The 19,437-nt window shown below is 43.0% G+C and overlaps 1 protein-coding gene across 7 annotated transcripts in view; it reads right to left on the bottom strand.

Annotated features, from left to right (window-relative positions):
- Nucleotides 1–2,608: 2,608 nt before the first annotated feature.
- Nucleotides 2,609–19,437, bottom strand: part of CYFIP2 (cytoplasmic FMR1 interacting protein 2) — a 50,155-nt gene continuing 33,326 nt past the window's right edge. For 6 of the 7 annotated variants that reach the window (XM_052684635.1, XM_052684636.1, XM_052684631.1 and 3 more), the window contains exons 24-31: nt 17,715–17,858; nt 16,362–16,452; nt 15,626–15,756; nt 12,601–12,673; nt 11,994–12,088; nt 7,924–8,162; nt 7,317–7,464; nt 2,609–6,765 (exon numbers count right to left, since the gene is read on the bottom strand). In XM_052684635.1, coding sequence (XP_052540595.1) covers nt 6,598–6,765; nt 7,317–7,464; nt 7,924–8,162; nt 11,994–12,088; nt 12,601–12,673; nt 15,626–15,756; nt 16,362–16,452; nt 17,715–17,858 — 1,089 coding nt within the window. In that variant the 3' untranslated portion in view covers nt 2,609–6,597. The remainder of the gene's footprint in view (nt 6,766–7,316; nt 7,465–7,923; nt 8,163–11,993; nt 12,089–12,600; nt 12,674–15,625; nt 15,757–16,361; nt 16,453–17,714; nt 17,859–19,437) is intronic. The other variant, XM_052684637.1, reaches the window with a different exon arrangement.

The raw sequence follows: 19,437 nt of genomic DNA, 5'->3' as shown, positions 1-19,437 counted from the left end.
TGTCATGTTTGAGTGCTATGGGAGTCATCTTGACTACAATTGGGCCAGTTCATCAGCCACACTCAGAGGCTGGGAATGGCTGTGCTGGCCAGATCCCATGTCCTGCCCTCCATCACAGGAACATCTGATAGCTGTCCAAATGGTGTGGCAGTGGTTTCTGGTGTAGGAAATTAAAGGTTGGTGATTCATCAGTGATAACTATGCTGCCAAATCAGAGGTGATGACATGGTGGAAAGCAAAAGACACTTTGGACCACAGCTTTACCTTCCCTTGGTGGCCTGACTTCCTAAATGCAGAGTTGACTGCATTTGGCATCATCTTCACTCCCAAATGTTTTTGACCCCATGGGCCAATTTTGCCAGGTTTGGGAAGGGGTGAGATCTCCAAGAGAAGTTCTTCTGAGCTTTGGGAAGAGAGGAGATGTGGAGGGGGGTGAGGATCCAGAAGGAGAGAATGCAGTAGTGCAAGTTCATTGATAGACATCAGGAGGGAGCGTGTGGAGTTTTCGCCACTATGAGAAAAGCTTCACTTAGATGTTGCAATCAGCTGTGGTACATGTGTGTCACATCTTTCTAGTATAGGAGCAGTGGAGATGTTGTATATAAAATCACTAAGTCGCAGGAGTTGCGTTTGATGTATTTAGCAAGGCTGCATATGGCAATACGGGAGTTAAAAGCCAGGAAGGCTTGGCTAAGAATTGCCTGCAACTCTTAGTCAAGGACAAGTTCAGACTGATAACGATAAAGCAGGGATGCAACCAGTGCCTCTGTTATTGGTTCATATCCTTGTTTTAATGGTAAGGCTGTAATTAGGGGAATTCAGCTCCAAGCTGTGAGCTCAGTGGTTGATACTCACATCAGGTGCTTCCTTAAAAATAAGGTCCAGCTCATCAGAAATGAGGGAGTCTGCTATAGTGGCTCATCTTGTAGCAATGTGGTTCCTCCTGAAATACTGGTTCCCCAAGCCAAAAGACTTGACTGCAGTCCAGAGGATAAAGTAAGACAGCTTTGCATGCAAATGATATCTTTAGCAACATCAAAAGGCTTTTCTTTCTACTCCACTTCTCTTTTTCCACTCACTGGAAAAAAATGGTGGAAAAATAGTTGTTACCCATCCTGTGTATTGCTACAATGGTGGAAGCATCCTACTAGCAGCTACTAGTCTGTCCTTGGGTGTCTGCTAGACATTGTTCTTGTGGGAACTTTGAGAACAGGGCTGCAGTATTCAACCATGGCTCAGTGTAGTTTGAGATTTACTGCTTTGAAGGGAGATAAATCCTCTTTCTGACAGTGACCTGGTGTTGTAGGTGCAAAAGGAAATGCCTGGTGTTCGGGTGATTGCAGCACAGCAGCGTAAAAGCTTGTAGGACTGGATGTGGTTGTCTGCTAAAAGCAGACAGCTTTTAGCTCAAGTTATCTCTCCAGGTAACCCTGCCTGCAGTGGCTGGGACTGTCATTTCACACTGCAGGAGTTCAGATGACACCAGCTTGGAGTTCCCAGTCTGTCACACCCACAACGGGTTCCCACTCTTGTGCTGCCCTCCCAGTGCCAGAGTGAGTATCTGTAGTTCTGCTGAAGAGCAGCTGAGCTGTGTGGGTTTATAAGGCCATAATAAGCATGTCCTGCTTCACTTGTGGGGTTATTTTCTCTATCCAAATCAGTATAATCATCTAGGTCCCTGAGCCCCCATAAACTACAGATGGTGGCAGAAGAGAGGTGGTGGGTTGGTGATGGATAGGGTGGATGTTCTGTGGGCAACGGAAGCCCTAAAGCTTCAGATCAGCAGCACGTGATGTGAGGTGAAGTGACATACAGGCAGCAGAGTGTTTGTTTATAGAGCTCTTAACTGCTGGGTGTTTGCATCAGAGCTCTACGTGAAGCAAAACTAGATTCAAAAGGTGCTGCTGGCTTGCAGGAGTTACAGCAAGGGCCTCTGCTACAGCTGAAATTGTGAAGCAATCATTCATGAACTGTTATTCTCAGTGGCAGAGTTCCATTAATCTGAGGACATAAAGATACTTAGATACACAAGAAAGAAGGATGTAGGTCTGTGGTTTTGGTTATGATCTGCTGGGGTTGGTTATCCAATAGTCAGACTCTCAGAACTGGATGCTCAGTGCAAGGGGTGGCTCCAGGCTCCAGCACCCAGCAGCTCTTGGGGCTTTTAATAGGAACCAAAGAATGGCTGCAAATGGAAATCTGGGAGAAAATAGCAAGGGCTGTCTCCTGGGATGAAAAGTCCCTGTGAAGCTGGTAGAGCTGTGGTAGTGAGATGAGCTCATTTAGCTTTGTTTTGACTAGAGCCTGTCAAATGCTATTACAGATAGTTCTATAATTCTCCCCCCATTCTCTTCCAGAAGTTTTCAAATGAAAGTTTGTGGCAGAATTATGTTTCCCTCAAAGATCAACTTTCTGATAGGAAAATTTGTTGGTTTGTTTTGCTGTTGGCCATGAAGTTTCAGTTTCCTTTGTAGCTTTTGACAAAATCTTGACATTTTTTTAGCAACAAAATGCTGCCATCATCCCTCTTAGTGTTCTCCTTTTGCCAGGTGTGATCAGAGTCTCTCCTCAAATAACAGTTACTACAAATGACAGTGACACCATGAGATAAAGTTTGCCCATTTCATGAATGAGCCCAATTTTTATTTCTCTTCATCACAAAAGTCATCCCACATTTGTTGCACACACTGTTGTTGCTGTGTTACGGGACATATCACCATGTACCAGATGCTTTACTCTTGCAGAAGCATTTCTAAAGGATATGGAAGCTTCTGTTAGCTGAATTTTAGAACAACAGCAAAAAATAATACAAAACCAAAATATCATCTTCAGCTGCATAGCAAATATGGATCAAAAATTTAACACTGTATCAGACCACGAGCGTAAATATACCTCACCATAAATAAAACTCATTGTACAAAATAACTCAAGCAGCTTTTCATACAAATATGGTACATTTGACAAGAGCTTTTGAGAATATTTTCTTTTTTTTACACCTTCAATTATTTTTTCTTTTGTTCTCAAACACACACAAACCTACTGGACTGGAGTAATGCAGGAGAAAAAAGACTAACGTTGTTCAGTGCTAATAAGTGCTGCTGGAGTTTAAAAGAAAAACCACTGAAGTGCTAAGTTTGAACAAGTTTGCTTCTCCTTTCTATTAGATCTCTGAGAATCAAGTGTAGCATCATCCAAGAAAGGCATTTGCACTGCCAATAGTCACATTTCAAATGTTAAAGCTGGAGGGAACGTTACAATCATCTAGTCTGACTTTGCTTATTACACAGACCATCCTTTTCCCTCTCTCTAACTTTTGTATCAAGTCAGCAACTTGTCTTTGAAGTAGGCATTCCAAGCAATGGTTGGTAATCCCCAAGGAGTTACAACTACTTCAGAGTAATTGGGAAAACGTAGGTTAAAAAAAGGTATGCCCATAGTCAGTTGACTTAAATTATCCATATAGGGGTCCGTGTTTCCCTAGGAAAAAATAATATGGGCTGTGCAGATTGAATTAGAGCATATCTGCAAGGAAGACATTCAAAATTGGCAGGAAGTTTTCCAGTGTGGAGGATATGCCCGACCCCTTGGCAATCTGTTGTTTAGCTTTACTGTCACAATTTTTTTCCCCTATTTTCACTAATAATTATGACATTAAAAAAAAATGAAGAGAAAAATTCTGCTTCACTAGGTTCTTTGAAGACGTAAGTCTGAACTTTTCTTTTATAGATTCAAAGGGAGGGGAGGGAGGGGATTAGAAAACAAGCTAAAGACTATTTGAATCAGGTAGCCTCTTAACATACTAATAATAAGCAGGTAGATTCTTAACATAAGGACAATAACATCAAATCTCAGAAGTGAGGAGCATATGGTTATTCCTAGCTGATCTCATACTACTTGAGCAACAAGGCAAAAACATCTACAGTTAGAAACACTTTACATTTTGTTCATGCACTTTGGACATCTTGCTCGAAACGTGTCATCCCTCAGAACTGGAAGGAGTTTGTTTCTGACAGCAAATCTGAGGGCAAAAAAAACCCAACATTTCTTCTACCTTTTCATTCAAGCACACCCAGCTGTGTTTTGCAGGTTTGTGGTTTTGTTTTTTTTTTTGTTTTTTTTTTTTTTTCAGAGAATTAAGCCAAAGCTGCAGCAAAAGAATGCCGTGATAGACATGTTTAGGTAAAAAATCTCCTGTCTCTCTGCAAACCTAAACAAGAGACTTAGATTCAACTTAGGATATCCTGTTCTGTCTGCTAGCTGTGAGTGACTGGGCTGTGTGGCATAGCTCAACCTTCTGTGTTCTTGCTCTTGCTGGTTTCTGCCAGGGCTCCAACATCCCATAACATATCAGACATCATAGAACATTCAATTTGTGCTGTGCTCAGAGATGGCTCTGAGAGCCGCTCAGGGATCTGTGCCACTTCATCAGCAACACTTTCATACCAAAATAACAAGCACTTGCTATTTAGGTCAGGAAAATAGGATCTTGGTTGGATCTATCTTCCTTGTATCTTGTTTTTCACAAAAAATAAAGTGCTCAATTCTCCTCTTCCTTTTAAAAATATATATCTGTAAACTCCCTCAATTCAGTAGTTTCAGCAGTGTCAGGTGTTGGAACACAATGGAAAACCAGAACGGGCATCGATAGTGGAGAAAGTGAGTAGAGAGCAGGAGCCCTTTGGTATTGTTGGGTCTTGGATGCTCTTGTGCTGCTCTTCTTCACAGTGTGAGGGAAACAAGTTGCTTCCAGAAGCTGGATCCTTCCCTGGCACCCAAAGGGTTCAGCCCAATCTCCTGAGATGCCATTTGACTTTCAGATTACTGTGCTGCACTGTTTTCTCCCAGAGGTTCAAGCATTTGTCTCAGTGATTAAAGAAGGCTCAAGGTGTAAAGATGTTCAGCTCTTCCATGTGTGGATTATTTGTTGATCATGAGGGAGTGAGTGTGTGGGAGAACAAATGCATCCCACACAGCAAGATCTCCTTTAGCACTAATACAGTGCTTGCTGTTGTTTTCTAAGACAATGCATTCCAGCTGGGACATTCCTACTAATTAATGGTGTATTTCTTTTGAGAGAATAAGGGCCCAGGCTCTGCCTTTTCAGCATCTGTAGTAGCATGCAGGTTACAAGGCATGATGGAATTTGCACGAAAATAATATCTATTACCAAATCTGTCTATTTAAACAGCAGTTATCTGCTGTGTCCTGGCTAAAGCTGAGAAATAAAAATATTGACAGTGGTGACATTAGCATAATTTCCTCCTGGAGCATGTGGTTTGATCTTCTTTAGCTTCAGGCACAACGTTTTGTGTCACTGTGGTGACAGCACCAAGAGGAAAGGGAAAACCACAAGTTTTGAATATCTCCTTGAGGTCCCTACTGAATTTGTTCCCAGTATCTAATACATCCAGAGATATTAGGTGAACTGAGTAGGAGTAGGAAACAGACTCCGGTGTTCCCTCAGAAGGCTTTTGAGCCTGGAAATTGCTGTTTTCATTATGCTTATCCTATGTTTTACCTTTTCTAAAGAATCGCATCATTTCTGTGTGATGGGAAGTTTACTAAGCCTTGCTGATGGACACCATTCTCTTAAAAAATAAATAAATAAAAATTGGTTGCTGTGACTATCTAAAACAAGGGAAAATAGCATGCCAGAACATACAAAAATTACACATCCCAGCTCTCATCCTTGGCTGAATATCAAAGATCACACATGGTCAAGGTAAATACAACTGCCTCCTGTCAGGAACAGTGTCTGTTTCCACTCAAGTTAGCATGTGCAAAAGCATATTCACATGAATCCAATGCAACCTCTTCCATGGTCCATAAGAAATTTTGTTTACTTCATTGAAGGTGTGTCTTCAAGGGAGAACCCTTTGAAATAAAATAAGTGGACATCCCAATAGCAGTGGAAAAAAAGCCAAAACAGGCCTTTTTTGATTCCCCCAGCTCTCTGAAATGCTGAAGAGTTATTTGGCAGCTACATCATTGCTATTTTGAAACCCAAGTGCCAGATGCTAGGAAGGCCAACAACTTGGCAGAGAGCGGGAAGCAATCCACAACCAGCCCAGCACGGCTCCTCTGCACTACTCCTTCCTCAGGCTGCTGCCGTAGGTGAAATCCTGCCTTCATCCCTTCTTCCCCAAAAAGAAGTCAGGGTCTGTCTTCAGCCCTGGTGGCACGTGTCATGGGTGGGGTTGATTTTCCCCATTGCTTTTGCAGTGGGAGTGGGCTCCCGGCGCAGTAGCAACACGCAGCTCTTCCGACAGGATCCCCCACCTTTGGGGCTGCAATATGGCTTCAGATTTTTGTGTTTGGCTGGATGAATCACAGGGAAAACCAGATTTCACGGAAGAAAAGCACATTTCACCCTCCCACCCCCACCCACTCCCAAGTCCAAAAGCTACAAGTAAAATTGGTCACAGGGATGGAACAGAAGAACATGCACTCAACAGGGCCAGATGGGAAGATAAGTCCTTGTAGTGAGCATACCCAGTCTTACTTTGTTGCCAGGTCTCACGCCATCAAGTTCATCCTCCCAGTCATCCTGGGCTCAGTCTCTTCTCCCTTCCCAAAGCACACAGGGTCAGTGTCACACTAGCAGGTGGTGGCCAGTGACTGGTGGATGGGAGGCTGGAAGCAGCGCACATGCTCCACTGTGGAACTGTCTGTTTCCACCGACTTCATGTACTTGTTCAGGATGGCAAAGATCTCATTGTTCAGAATCTGATACTTCCTTATCCTGTCAGCCATCTTTTTCAAGGGCTGGAGTGATGGTGAGAAAGAAAGACAGTAGATGAAGAGAGTCTTATGTCATTTGACCAGTCAGAAAGTATCAGTACATTTGTCCTGCTGCTGAGAAACCTCTGCTAATACAAAGCACGTGCTACAGTTCCACTTAGCAGCTTCCAGAGACTGGTGACTCACTTCATTATAGGATTTGGTGACTCAAGACAGAATTAACAAGGTCAGTGTGTGGTTCTATGTTAATCGATCTAGAGTCTGGACTCCCAGCTGCTTATTGATAAAGCCACTGAGATCAGAGAATGGTTGATGGAAATACCAGCTTCTCTGCTAGAGCTTCCTAACCCCAGGAAGAAAGGAAAAGCTTTGGGAGACGAAAGATTTGATTGTCAAGCCAATTAAAATCCTGGCCTCTCTGCTGAGACTGCAGGTGGAAATCTCACAGCAAGCATATCCAGCTTGAATAAGATCAATGCCTGGAAAGTTTGTTATTTATGAGTTTGAACAAGGCAAGTCGGAAAACAGAGATGTGTGCTAGTTCAGGTCTTTTGGAGCCTTACCCTTCGACTTACCACGTTTTTAATGATTTCATCCTTCCCGTCCTGCCTCTGCACCTTCAGCAGGTGGTAGCAGAAGTCAAATAGGTCAAAGCGTCGTTGTTGTCCAAGGAGAACAATGATAGAACAACCTGCCCAGTTCAGACCATCTCCAAAGCACTGCCTAGAATGGGGACAAGGTGATGGGATGAAGAGATAACAGGATGGAGTTAGGTAAATGCTGTCCTAACATGAGACCAGGAACTTTTCTTGGTGGGGGAAATTGGTCCTATTGATGGAAAGTGGGTATGTAATTAGAGAAAAAAAATGATCTTAGGACAGAACCAGGCTATGCATGGTGCACCACAGGGTACAATGGATGAGGACTTTGCCTCCAACCTGGACTTAGGCTACCCATTTCTTTCTGTAGGGCACCTTGGACATTTCTCTGTACTCGTCTTTCCCTTCTCCCCTTTTCCCAGTCATTCAGATGGGAAGCTTTGGGGGCATCTCTTTAGATCTACATCCAACAAAGTCCTGTCCTCAGGTACTCATGTTCTCTCTCTACCTCTGTGCTGGCTGTGGCTATTGCTGCAGCTAAGGGCCCATGAGCTAATAGCAGAGCTGGATACTGGACACTCACTCTGCAGTGAACTCATTGGTGCCCACAGGGATGCAGTACACAAACTGCATGGCACTCCAGAGCCGGTGGAACTCCACGCACTCGTCCACGTGCATGACCCCATTTGTTGGGGGTGGTCCACGCCAGATTGGGTCCTGCAGGTAGCTCCGAATTCGCGTCAGGATGACCTCGAACATGGACAAGCCGCAGCACAGCCGCTCCTTGGTCAGCAAGTCACCTTCTCGAGCAATGGCTATTTGCTGAAGAGGAGGAGAACCAAAGAAACAAGTGACAATGTAATACAGGTGTACGTTCTGGGTGGACTTCACAATTCCTGGTCTCCCTGGCATATCCCGTGAAAAGTCCAGCCTTACCTCTGATGCCTGCTCCCGTGGCACTCCCCACCAAGGAATGCTCAACCCAGAAGACTTAATATTGTGCTCAATTATATTTCACCAAACTGAGTATCTTTTGAAATAACTATATGCATCAGAAAACGAAAGCTGAAGGCAAAAGTTCTGACCAGAAATACTGATCCTTAATTCTGCTAGCATGCTATTCTGTTACACAAGCACTACTAAGCATTGCCAGGCTTAATTTCATGATTTGTGCAGATTATGAAAATGAATCAGGAGAGAAAACAGGCATTTTGCTTCCCAGGGCATTGCCATCATCTCTTTAAAATGTAGATAGGCTACGCACTTGATTTCCTATGTAGTGGTTAAAAAGCTCTGAGATAGATGAGAAGCCATTGGAACCTTAATACTGGAAAATCTGCAGTTTCTAAGAAAGACAAGTATACATTTTCCAGCTGAGAAACTTTCCATGTGCAGAGAATTTCTGTGACATCCCCTCTCGAATTTACATGAACAAATCTGGAGGGAGTGGCTCCACTGGATGGAGTTGATTTGGCTTTTGCACCAGAGGAAGCTGAAGAGAGAACTGACTTAATTTCAGCTCCATTGCTGCTCCAGAGGAAAAAAACCAACAAGGGTACTTAAATAAACACTGACCCTAGTGAGCTTCCTGCCTTCATCCTCTGGGCTGAGCTGGGCTGCGTGCATGGAGCCTGTCTGCCCCACTCCTTGCCATTTCCAGCAGTATTACTGCCTTCTTGAAGTGCTGCCAAAAATAACTGGGGAGATGAGAGCCAAGTGCTGTCAGAGTTGTGCCACGGTGATAGGAGGCTCACCCCATTACCTGGGTGATGGCCACATCCTGCTGTCCCCGCAGGCAGAGCCTTTTACCACCTCACCACTTCAGCAGTGGCACTTACCAACCTTCTGCCTATCTTAGAGGGCTTCCTGGAACCCTAGGTCATTTTTAAGTTCTGCTCCATTTCCAGCTGTCCACCTAATGCCTGTGAGAAAAAATGTCATCCTGACCAGAATTACAGCAGAGTCTCAGAGCACCTGCACATGTCCTGATCAGACTTTAAGGATGTGAATTTAGCTCAGTTTATTTGGATATTCTTTATTCTGCACTAAAAAAATAGAAATCTGAACGTGCATATACATCCCCTTTCCTGACTACTGGTTCACATTGGCACTGACCTAAAGCCTTTTTAGTTTGGTAATACAGAAATGAAAGCATTACAACTCCTGCTTTCAACACAATTCCAAGGGCATTTTGGGAACTTCAGAGCAATTAATGTTCAACTAATAGCAAATATCAAGGGAACACTGTATTGCTGCCCAGAGGGCAGATTGGGGCTGGGATCCCTAGATTTGTTAAATTCAGGAATGATGTCACCCAAGTTTCACAGCACACTTGCACATATTTGCTAAGCAAGTAAGGGTTTATTTTATCCAGTGTGTTTTTTATAGCTAAAGGCAGTAGATACAACTTATGTCTCTTCATCTGCATCAAACTCTTATGGGTAAAGATTAGTGTCTGCACACAGAAGTCTATGATGGAAAAATGGAAACACAGCAAGAGTAAAGCCTCTCAATGTGTAAATTAAGTGTTAGCATTGCTGTTTGCTAAGAAATAGCAATAGAACTGGTATTTTTGACAAAACTACTTCCACGATCTTAGCATGAAGAAATATTAATCTAGAAAAGGATGCACCCATTTTCTAAAAAACATGGTACCACTCACATTCACAGACAGAATTTGGTTTTAAAATTCATCCCTATGAATCATGACAGAATTGTGACAATAGCTGTGACAGAGCATGACTATTACTTGGCAGATATTTAACGTGGTGAAGGCAGCTGGACAACTATTAGTCCTGTGGCCAAAGCTGCCTAGAGTCTGAGGTCCCACTGACTTCTATGACCAGGAGAAGGATGAGTGATTGAGAATAGATTGCCATGGGAAGACACTGTGCTGACTCAACTATTCCCTCTGTTCTCGAAAGAAAAAAGCTCCCATTACTTTCAAAGGAAAAAAAAAAAGTCCATTGACAACGCACGTTTGAAAGTCCCTTGCTAAATATCTACTCAGCATTAAAAGGGAAAGGATTCCTTTAACAATCTGCTGTGATTCCCTAGTTCTGTATCAATCACCTACCAAATAGCTGTTGGTGGATTTCCAGTGTACAGTATGCACTCCCTGACAGATTTCCTGGCACTGCACTAACTCAGTTATGCCATACCTCTTTCACGGCCTGTTAATGAGCAAACTTGCAAGAACCACACCTGAACACTGCTGAGAAGCAATTCCCTCTAACTTCAGCAGCTGTGGCTCAGACCCTTTACAGCAAGTGGTTATGGGAACTGCATAAGGCCACTTTTTGGGAGGGGCATCCAGCAGCCAACTTCTGCACCAATTCTGGACAATTGCTCTAAGGTGTTCCTGTGTTCTGCAGGAAAAAACCAACATTGCCTGTGTCCAAAACTGCATTTCCAGGAGCAAGCTAGAAGCTATGGAGGCGCCTACTGAATGTCATTTTTGTGTTCATTTATACCTCAAAAAAGATCTGGTACTCAACTGTACCTGTGTGGTGAATGTGGGAACAGTGTGCAGAACAGTTAATTCAGGACATAAAATACCTTTTGTTTTCATCATTGTAACTACGGCAAGGATAAGCAACGAGTGGACTCTTATAGCAGATTTCAATGATGGTTTTGCATGAAAAGAAGGAGAGATAGAAAGACCAACACAAAGACACAAAAACACAGAGGTGAATTCTTTTTCTCGAGTGTCTCCTTTGAAAGGAAGCCAATGGGAAGTGAGAGGAGTGTCTACAAAGTCAGACAAAGCTCACAGTTTTCAATCCAATTTCTTTGTTTCATATGATTTCCAGTGAAGCAAAGTTTCAAATCCTCGATCCATCAGAAAAACATGGAAGAAAGCTGTGTAACTTTCTGCCTGCCATAGATCTGTCACCTCATACAACTGAGTATTTGTTCCATTCCCTCAGCAGTAGATTACAGAAAAAAGGGTGTTGATTTCTTTAACACTTTCAATGATTTTTATCCTATTAAATCCAGTAAGTAGATAGTGGACATTTGGCTACTGATATCAATAGAACTCAATTCTGCCCATTGCATTGATTAAATCTGAGATATTTTTAGCGGTACTCAATTTCTGCAGAAAATAGATATGTTTTTTTCAAGCTGAGACCCCACCTCAATATGACACTTAAATGGAGGTGTAATTTTAAGCATGTGCTGAAGCTCTAAGCATGTGCTAGGAGGGAAACCATTCTCAGATGTACTCCTTGACAGGAATGAGCTTAAAAATATACCACCAGGCAGTCCTAAAACAGGATCCCCAAAAGTGATGGCAATGAATTAAGACAGGGACAGGCCTACAATGTTTCCCCTGGAACCACCCCAACAATTATCCTTTTTTTTTTTTTTTTTAATGGAGAGCAAAGAGGTTTTCAAGGCTGTTTGTGTTCAGAGCTGGCTTATGCTACAGCTGCCTGCCAGCTCTCCAGACTGGAGGCAGCAACGCACTCTGGACCCACTCACAAATTTCCCTTTGATGTGTCTGCTAGGGCAAGGATTCTGACTTTTTTTGTCTGATTGGCATTTTAGAAAAAAATAAATAAAAATAAAGGATCACCTTCCCGGGGCTGAACAGGGCAACTGGGACTGCTACGAATTTTCAACAGCCATCCCTTTCAATGAAATCCTTACCTGCGGAGTGCCCAGCCTCTCTATTAGGGGAACGAGGTGAAGTGGGGCATACTTGGCTTCGAGACGCTTCATGCGCACCTCCAAGCGTTCTCCTTCTGTCAAGCGAGCAGCAAACAGTGAAATGAGAGGAGGAAGTGGAGACCCGCAATTTCCGCTGAGTTTGCTCAGAGCTGCCCCCCAGCAACCATCCAATGAGCCTTTGGATCAGAGAGCCAAACCGACAGCAAATGAGGGGACTGGTGATGCGGAGAAGGGTGGGATGTGCAATTGCAGTCTCAGCAGCAGCTTAACCAAACATGTTCAGAAGCATGTCCCTGTTCCTGATTGCTCCTGTTGAGATGGACATTTCATGCTGTCATTCTCCAAAGAGGCTGCAAAATACCTCTGAAGACTTAAGGGAACCCCCAGGCTATCTAAGGTTGGAGCCCATAATTGGGCTACAGAAGATGCTCTGCTAGCATTTGTTTCCACCTTACTTTTGGCTGTATGCATTTATCTATTTAGAGGGGGAAGCAGGGCCAGAACTAATCCTCAGTTGAAATGGGAGAGAAACGGCTCTTGGAAGTGACCTCTGAATCTGTTCACTGCTGCCCTCTGAGCTTCTTACCTTTGATGTAGACCCTGGGCAAAATATTTTGGAAGGGAGCAGCATGCAGCAAATCACAAACTTCTTCCTGGGACTGAGGCAGGAAGAAAGAAAGATAAAGTAAGTTAAAAAATACCTATAGGGCGTGACTGTTTGGCTCAGGGGTCTGTGCAACCCTACAACAACCCAATCACATCTACAGCACCTGGTCAAATCTAACCCAGCTCAGTAATAAATCCAATAGTTTGTATCTAAATGGACTAAAACTGGAAGAAACAGCTCTCAGCTTAAGTCAGGAAGTTTCTATAACCCAAATAATTTACCTCATGCCTACACAAGGCCAGAACTTCATATGTTTTTTGTTTTATTTTCTCGCCCACTTATTAATACTGTGAATAAAAGGGGATAAAGGCCATGGAAATTTCAGTTCTGTCTTACCCTGATGACTTCCTGCTGTTATTTTTCACTGAGTGTGCCCAGGTGGAAGTTACCCTTTGGCTTAGTTACTCTGGGATGTGTACATGTTAAATATACTGTTATAAATAGATGCATGATACACTGGCCTGAAATTATTTGGTTGTACGGTGCTCACGGCCAGTGCTATCAGACCAAAATCCCAGTGGTGGAGGCACCAGGGAGAATAATACAGAAGTGCAGAGAGTAATAACATCATGAGATGCCACCTGAGAGGATGCATGCCAATGCACTAGAGAAAAAATAATCCCAAACATAGATGCACAAGGAGAAACCTAGAAATAGGAAGGTGGAGACTGAGGAGCGATGGCTGACAATACATCGTATACAAGTCTGCAATGGGAAACAGCAGCAAGGAAAACCAAAGCTGTTCAACACAGAGGCACTGCGTAACAACATGGCAATAGTTTGCTCCTGCAAAACTCTCGTTCTAGGACATGCTTGCAGTTCTGAGCTTACCAGAGAGATTTAGACACACTTGAGAGGAGGTCATGACAGAGCAGCAAAAGATTTTCAGGGCAGATGGAATGACTCAGCTGGATCTGGTTGGGGTGCATGGGTAGGTACCCCTTCTCCCAGCCCCAGGGCAGAGGACGGAGTAGCATGGAGCTGCAGGAGGCTGCACTGGTGCCATGGATGCTGGTATGAGAGTGAGTTTGTGGGAGTGCAGTTTGTGACACAGTGCTGGAGGGACAGGAACAGCTCATGGCCCCTCCATGGTCATGATGCTGATGCTACCAGAGTGTGCGTATCATCTTTGTTATTCTGTTTGCAATCATTTTTGTTATTCTGTTTGCAAAGGACTCTTCCTTCCTAGATCAATGTAGTTTCAGTGCTCTTTCTATCTGACAAAAGAAAGCACTTTCTCATTTGCAGACTGCATACACCTGGTATCTGTTCTGAAATTAATCATGGGAGACCTTCCCCTAAGGCCCATTACCTGAGAGTAAGAATTCTTAGAATTTCAGTCCCAAGCAACACTTCATTCCGCAAATTTAAACAATAAAAAGGGGGGGCAGACTGGAGCAGACTTCTAATCTTCACTAGAGCAGTTCTGCCAACAAATACCACCAGCTCAGATTAGGCTGACAGCTATGAAGATAACTGCGCCATAAAAGTAATTGCTCCTTCTGCAGAGGGAGGGAAAATCTTGTTATGCAATGGCTCTAAGCATATGACAGCCTTCCAGCAAGTGAGAACCAGTGGCTGCTACATGCAAAACTCCTTTATATTCTGAATCAATGTCTGTGTAGAAAACTGACATCTTTGGTTAGCATGGAAGGTGGGCAGATGTGGACTTGGATGGGCAGTCTTTCTAAAAAGAACCTCAGTGTCTCACTGTCTCCTTTATTTTCTGCTATTCTAGGATGTTATTATATTGCCAATGTACAGCTCCAGAGACAGGAGGAACATTTTTGCAGTCAAATAGGGATTTCTAAAAGAAACCACCATGTGTCCCTTAAGTATCCATTTAGAAGATGGAACATAAAAGGCAAATGCAGTCCATCTAGCATAAAATTCAGCACAGAACAGCAGAGAGCAGTGACAAAGCCACAAAAGAAACATAAACTGCCAGGATACTGTCTGGTCATTCTATTAGATAAAATCCAACTGCTAGGTGATATTTATCTCTGTTTGTTAAGTCTTATGCAACTGCTCACCACCAAATATGTTTGATATACCATATAAGGAACTAGAAGTCTCTCTACTAGGGTTATTTGCAGACATTTTCAGTTTTCCCTGTGTTCTGTAGTCAAGTAAACTTGGAATCTTCAAACTTTCTTCTGGTTTTACTCTGAACAAAATTTTATGGGTTTGCTTGTCCCATGTGTGCTCAAGAAGGCTTGCTGAAAAAAATTCTGAAAGATCTGACATAACCCTGCCAAAACCATTATGACATGAAACATGCATCTTAATGCAAAACTGAATTGTTGTTGCAACTCTCAGTTGGATCTAACATGTTGCATTCAGCCACAGATAGCCTTTGCCCCATACCAGCCCACTCAGGTTAGAATTGGCATCACGTGAGCTAAGAGGCTGAGAGACCTGTGCATGCAAAGGTGCTTGTGCGAGGGCTAATATCACGTCATCACTCTAACTAAGTTTTTAGTGAAGATTAAGTCATAGGAAATATAATCTCTTCCGAGATTTCCTTCCTTTCGTATTGCTTTACCTTATTATCATTAGAACCAACCAGATTTTCCATTGCACTACCACTACAAGAGAGCATTAGAAAAAATAACAATCCCTGCCCCAAAGAGCTTACAATCTACAAATAAGCCCCAGTTGATTTTTATTTCTGAGACAGACAAACATGGGATAGCTTTGGGTTCAAGAATTAAATCTAGATCTTCCAGTATTCAGATTCTCCTTGAGCAATGCCAGATGTCAGTGACCCAGCACCAATGTATATCATCCCCACAGACCCCAGCAGCAGAACCCTAGGGAGACCCTGGGTACACGATAAGCTGGAAAATTTCCTCAACTCATCCATTGGAGAATCTATTTCCACTCAAACTCTTGAGCTGGCAATTTTAAGTGGGATCTGCTGGTGCAGGGTGTGTTGCCTTACCAAAGCCTGCTCAATAAGGAGGCAGAAGAGAATGGCATTGCCCACTTCTCTGAGGCTCTGGAACACATCAGTCTTCAGCTCTGCATACTCAATGATGTCCTTCAGTTGGTGGTGGAAAAACTCCAGGATTCCTTAAAAGACAAGAGAAAGCAGTCAGAAGAAGTGAGTGCAAAAGCATCCTTCAGTGGTGTGGATTAAAAGGCAGTCAGGGCCTGGTGCTTCCTTTGTCATGAACTGCAAAAACTACTAAATGGATAGATAGGGATAGGCACTGGGCAGAACCAGCACGCAGTGTGTCATCCTGCTTTCGCTGACCCATGAGAAATAGGGAGTAATTCCTGTGAAGTCCTTGGATTTCCTCATCGGAGAAAAAAGAGATTCAAGACTGGTATGGATGTCTTTGTGCTGGTTCATTTATAACAGTTTTCACATCCAGCCGAGTTGCAGACTGCAGTCATACGGTAAAAAATCTTTCCATCGAAGTAGAGCTTTAGAAAAAGTAATAGTGAAGCCACTGTAACAAAAGCTTAAAAATCCTGAAAACAAAACCTTAACAACCAGCAGACATACCCTTATCAATCATCTGTGTGTTCAAAGTGAAATTTGTAACAGGAAAGTTGTGTCACAGGGAGCACCAGCACAGTGGATGCTCATCCTTATTTAATTGAGTAAATGCTGTGCAGGGATTTGGATGAGCTCTTGCACAAACCATGACACGTCTCACTGTAGCACCCACCTGGAGAGCCATATTCGTGTCTTGGCAAGCGGCATATCTTGGGCATGACTTCTATCAGAGTCTTCACATACTGCAGGATGGTGCCTTGCAGCTGTAAGAGACAAAGAGGGGTTAAACTGGAAAGATGGCTTCTTCTGGCCTTGGTTTTAAACAGAACAGACTGTGGACGGGTCCCTGTCTGACAACAAAGGGTGAAACTTTAGTTGGAGTCTAAGAACTTGCTTCCTTTGGATTTCACCCAAATAGTCCAGCCCAAGTGCATGGAGTTTTACAGCTTCCTCCTGAATAATAAATAATGGTTGCATGGATTTTCTACTTCAATATACAGCTCATTGTGTTTGCATTATTTGCAGCTGAAATCCAAACAAGGCTCCATCGTAGATCCAGCTGGACTTGTGTTCCTAACCCAAAAAGCATTTCATTGGAGCTGCTAAAGGAGTCATTCCACAGCACAGGAAATGGTCTTTCCACCTGAGGAATGATTCTTGACACTGAAAGTTTAAAAAAATTAAAAATATATACACATAGAACAAGTTCCTGCAGATTGGATGTTTTGAACTAATATGGAGAAAAGTGTATTTCTTAGTTAAAAATGCTTGCTGTCATTTGGAGTTATATAAATACATCCTGTAGATATATTACATGGGATTATGTGATAAACATAATTTAGCCAAATGCAAGATCTCTGTCTTCTCACTGAATGCTGTCTGATCTCACACAACAGCTACGGTGCTTTCAACTGAGTGACACAAATTACATCTTCAACAGTTACAGTGCTTTACAGCAGAGAAGCTGGGTATATGCTTAAGATTCAGGTCTACATTGCTTTGCTAGATAAGTTCAAAATTAAATCACTGCAGCCAAAACAGAATTTAAATATTTATAATGAATTGAAGTCTTCTCTTTGGTGAAACAGTTTTGGGTAGAAAAGCATGACCTGAAAAATGATAAATTTTTGCACGCTCCCTCCTGCCTTGTTAATGTTCTCTATTGTTGGTGCCCTTAGGGAGCACTTCCCTGTGGATATCACATCTCTCTTTTGAGAGCAGTACAAAGCAGATGGAGCTACTGGCTTCACCATATCTGATGGAAAGGGACGTATGGCTTGAATTCTTAAGAGCTCACATGTAACAGAAATTTCTTTGCAAACTCTTTTTCATCAGTTTCGTGTCCTCCTCCTTAGCAAAAGCAAAACTAGACCATGAATACAAGTGCTGCAGTGTGGATAAAGGGACACAGAAGTGCCTAGGTTTCAACAACCCAAACCAAAACCTGAAGGCCAGGCTGACCCTCCAATTCATGCCTCTCAAAGCATCGAGATTTCTCTGCTGCCAGTGTCAGGCTCAGCATTACCAGGCTCTTGACGATCTTCAACAGCTCTTCCATGACCACGGCAATCCCCTGATAGCCAAGCAGCCTGCAGATTGTCTTGAAATGAGGTGGCCCCACAAAGTTGCGGTAGGAGCTATAGATGTGACTGTAGGCAATGTTGAGAGGCTGAGAAAATAGAAGCACAGTGACAGTTAGGCACATTTACAGGACTTGTAAGTAATTCTCTTATCGTATCAAGTGTTCCGTCACTTGAAATCATTTTGAAGGAAAGCAGGAGAAATAATGATTCCTGTAAGAAATTTCTTACAATACTTCTTGAGGTACAAAAATATTGCTCTCTCTTCTGTGTAGTCAAATGCATTCTACTCTGAAAAAAATTGTCATGTCACAAGGTTTATTACCCTGCTGCATAGCCAACACCACTTTCATTTCTAAGATAATTTGCTCTTCTACGTATTTGCAGTCAAGGATTTCAGTTCACTGGCCCTTTGCCACTTCAAACCCAAGTTCTTCTCCACCAAAACTGAAAGCTTTATACATGAAAAACAGGGTAGAATTTTTCGTATTGGCATTTGCTTCAAATGAGTAACAAACAGTAAGAAAAGTAGGAAATAGAGTATGAGACTAAGACCAGTTGGAAGAGACTCAGAAATGACCCTTTCTGCATCCTGTACAGCTCTACATACTGATACTTGAGACATTTACATGTGACTGAGCCCAAAGGGAAGAACCTGATCCTTGTCTAGAGAGCATACCTGGGGCTCTGACCATTAGTAAATTGTTAGCAGCACAAAACAGAAGGCAACTTTCAGGAGCATGTTTTATCAATATAACATTGGAAATACGGGAATTACTGCAGTTTTTTGGCATTAGAACATTTTTTTTATTCATTTGGTGTAAGAAGAAGAGAAGTAGGGGAATTAATTCACTTGTATGATTGGCAAAAGAAACCAAAAATCAAAAAGAAAACTGATTTTAGCTGAGACACCGCATGTTCAGCTTGGCATCTGTAAGAGAAGTGCTGGCACCGTGACTCAGCCCCACAGAGAAGGGCTGCAGCCTCCCCCAGGAGATCTGTGACAACCACAGCTCCAGTACACAGCACTGAGTCTTAGAAAGGCTCTGGCACGTAGTGCCGCTTCCAGCAAAACACAGATGAAATCCCTGGCTCAGAGCTGCTAAAAGATCTGAAGACTAATGAAACAAATTAAGTTACATCCAAATGTGCTGTGCAAGGCGTGCTGCATCCTTCCACAGCAACCACAGACTCAGCTCTGCAGGAATTCCCTTCCATGCCAGCACCAGGGACAGACTCTGGCCAGGGCACCTGAGAGACCACCACACTGGAGAGCTTAAGGTGAAAGGCAGCAAGCACTGAAGTAGCAGATGAGGACAAAAAGGTGGATCCTCAGCTCCTTCTGCACCTAGCAGTTGCAATACAGCCAGTTGTGCTCAAAGGCTTCACTCATCCTCTCCTTCTGACTCACTTCCACAAACCTAATAAGTTAGGAAGTGAAGTCATTTGCTAGGAACCAGAATAGTGTTTTCTTTTGCTCTCAGATACAGAATTCCTGCTGACTGATGTACTGATAGCTCTTGTGGACTTGACAGTTGCTCTAATCAGTGAATTAATTGTTCTGTTAGAACCCTACTGCCCTGATCCATCAATGTTATCACCTCCTATGATTGCTAGGTACTCCTCTAAAAAGCTAGCAGGAAAAAAAGTTGGAGAGCCCCCTGCTTC

This window comes from Tympanuchus pallidicinctus, unplaced genomic scaffold (genome assembly GCF_026119805.1).
Source record: "Tympanuchus pallidicinctus isolate F22 unplaced genomic scaffold, pur_lepc_1.0 scaffold21, whole genome shotgun sequence".
Classification (NCBI taxonomy): domain Eukaryota; kingdom Metazoa; phylum Chordata; class Aves; order Galliformes; family Phasianidae; genus Tympanuchus; species Tympanuchus pallidicinctus.
The sequence above is the reverse complement of the archived record's forward strand: the minus strand, read 5'-3'. Positions and strand labels throughout refer to the sequence as shown.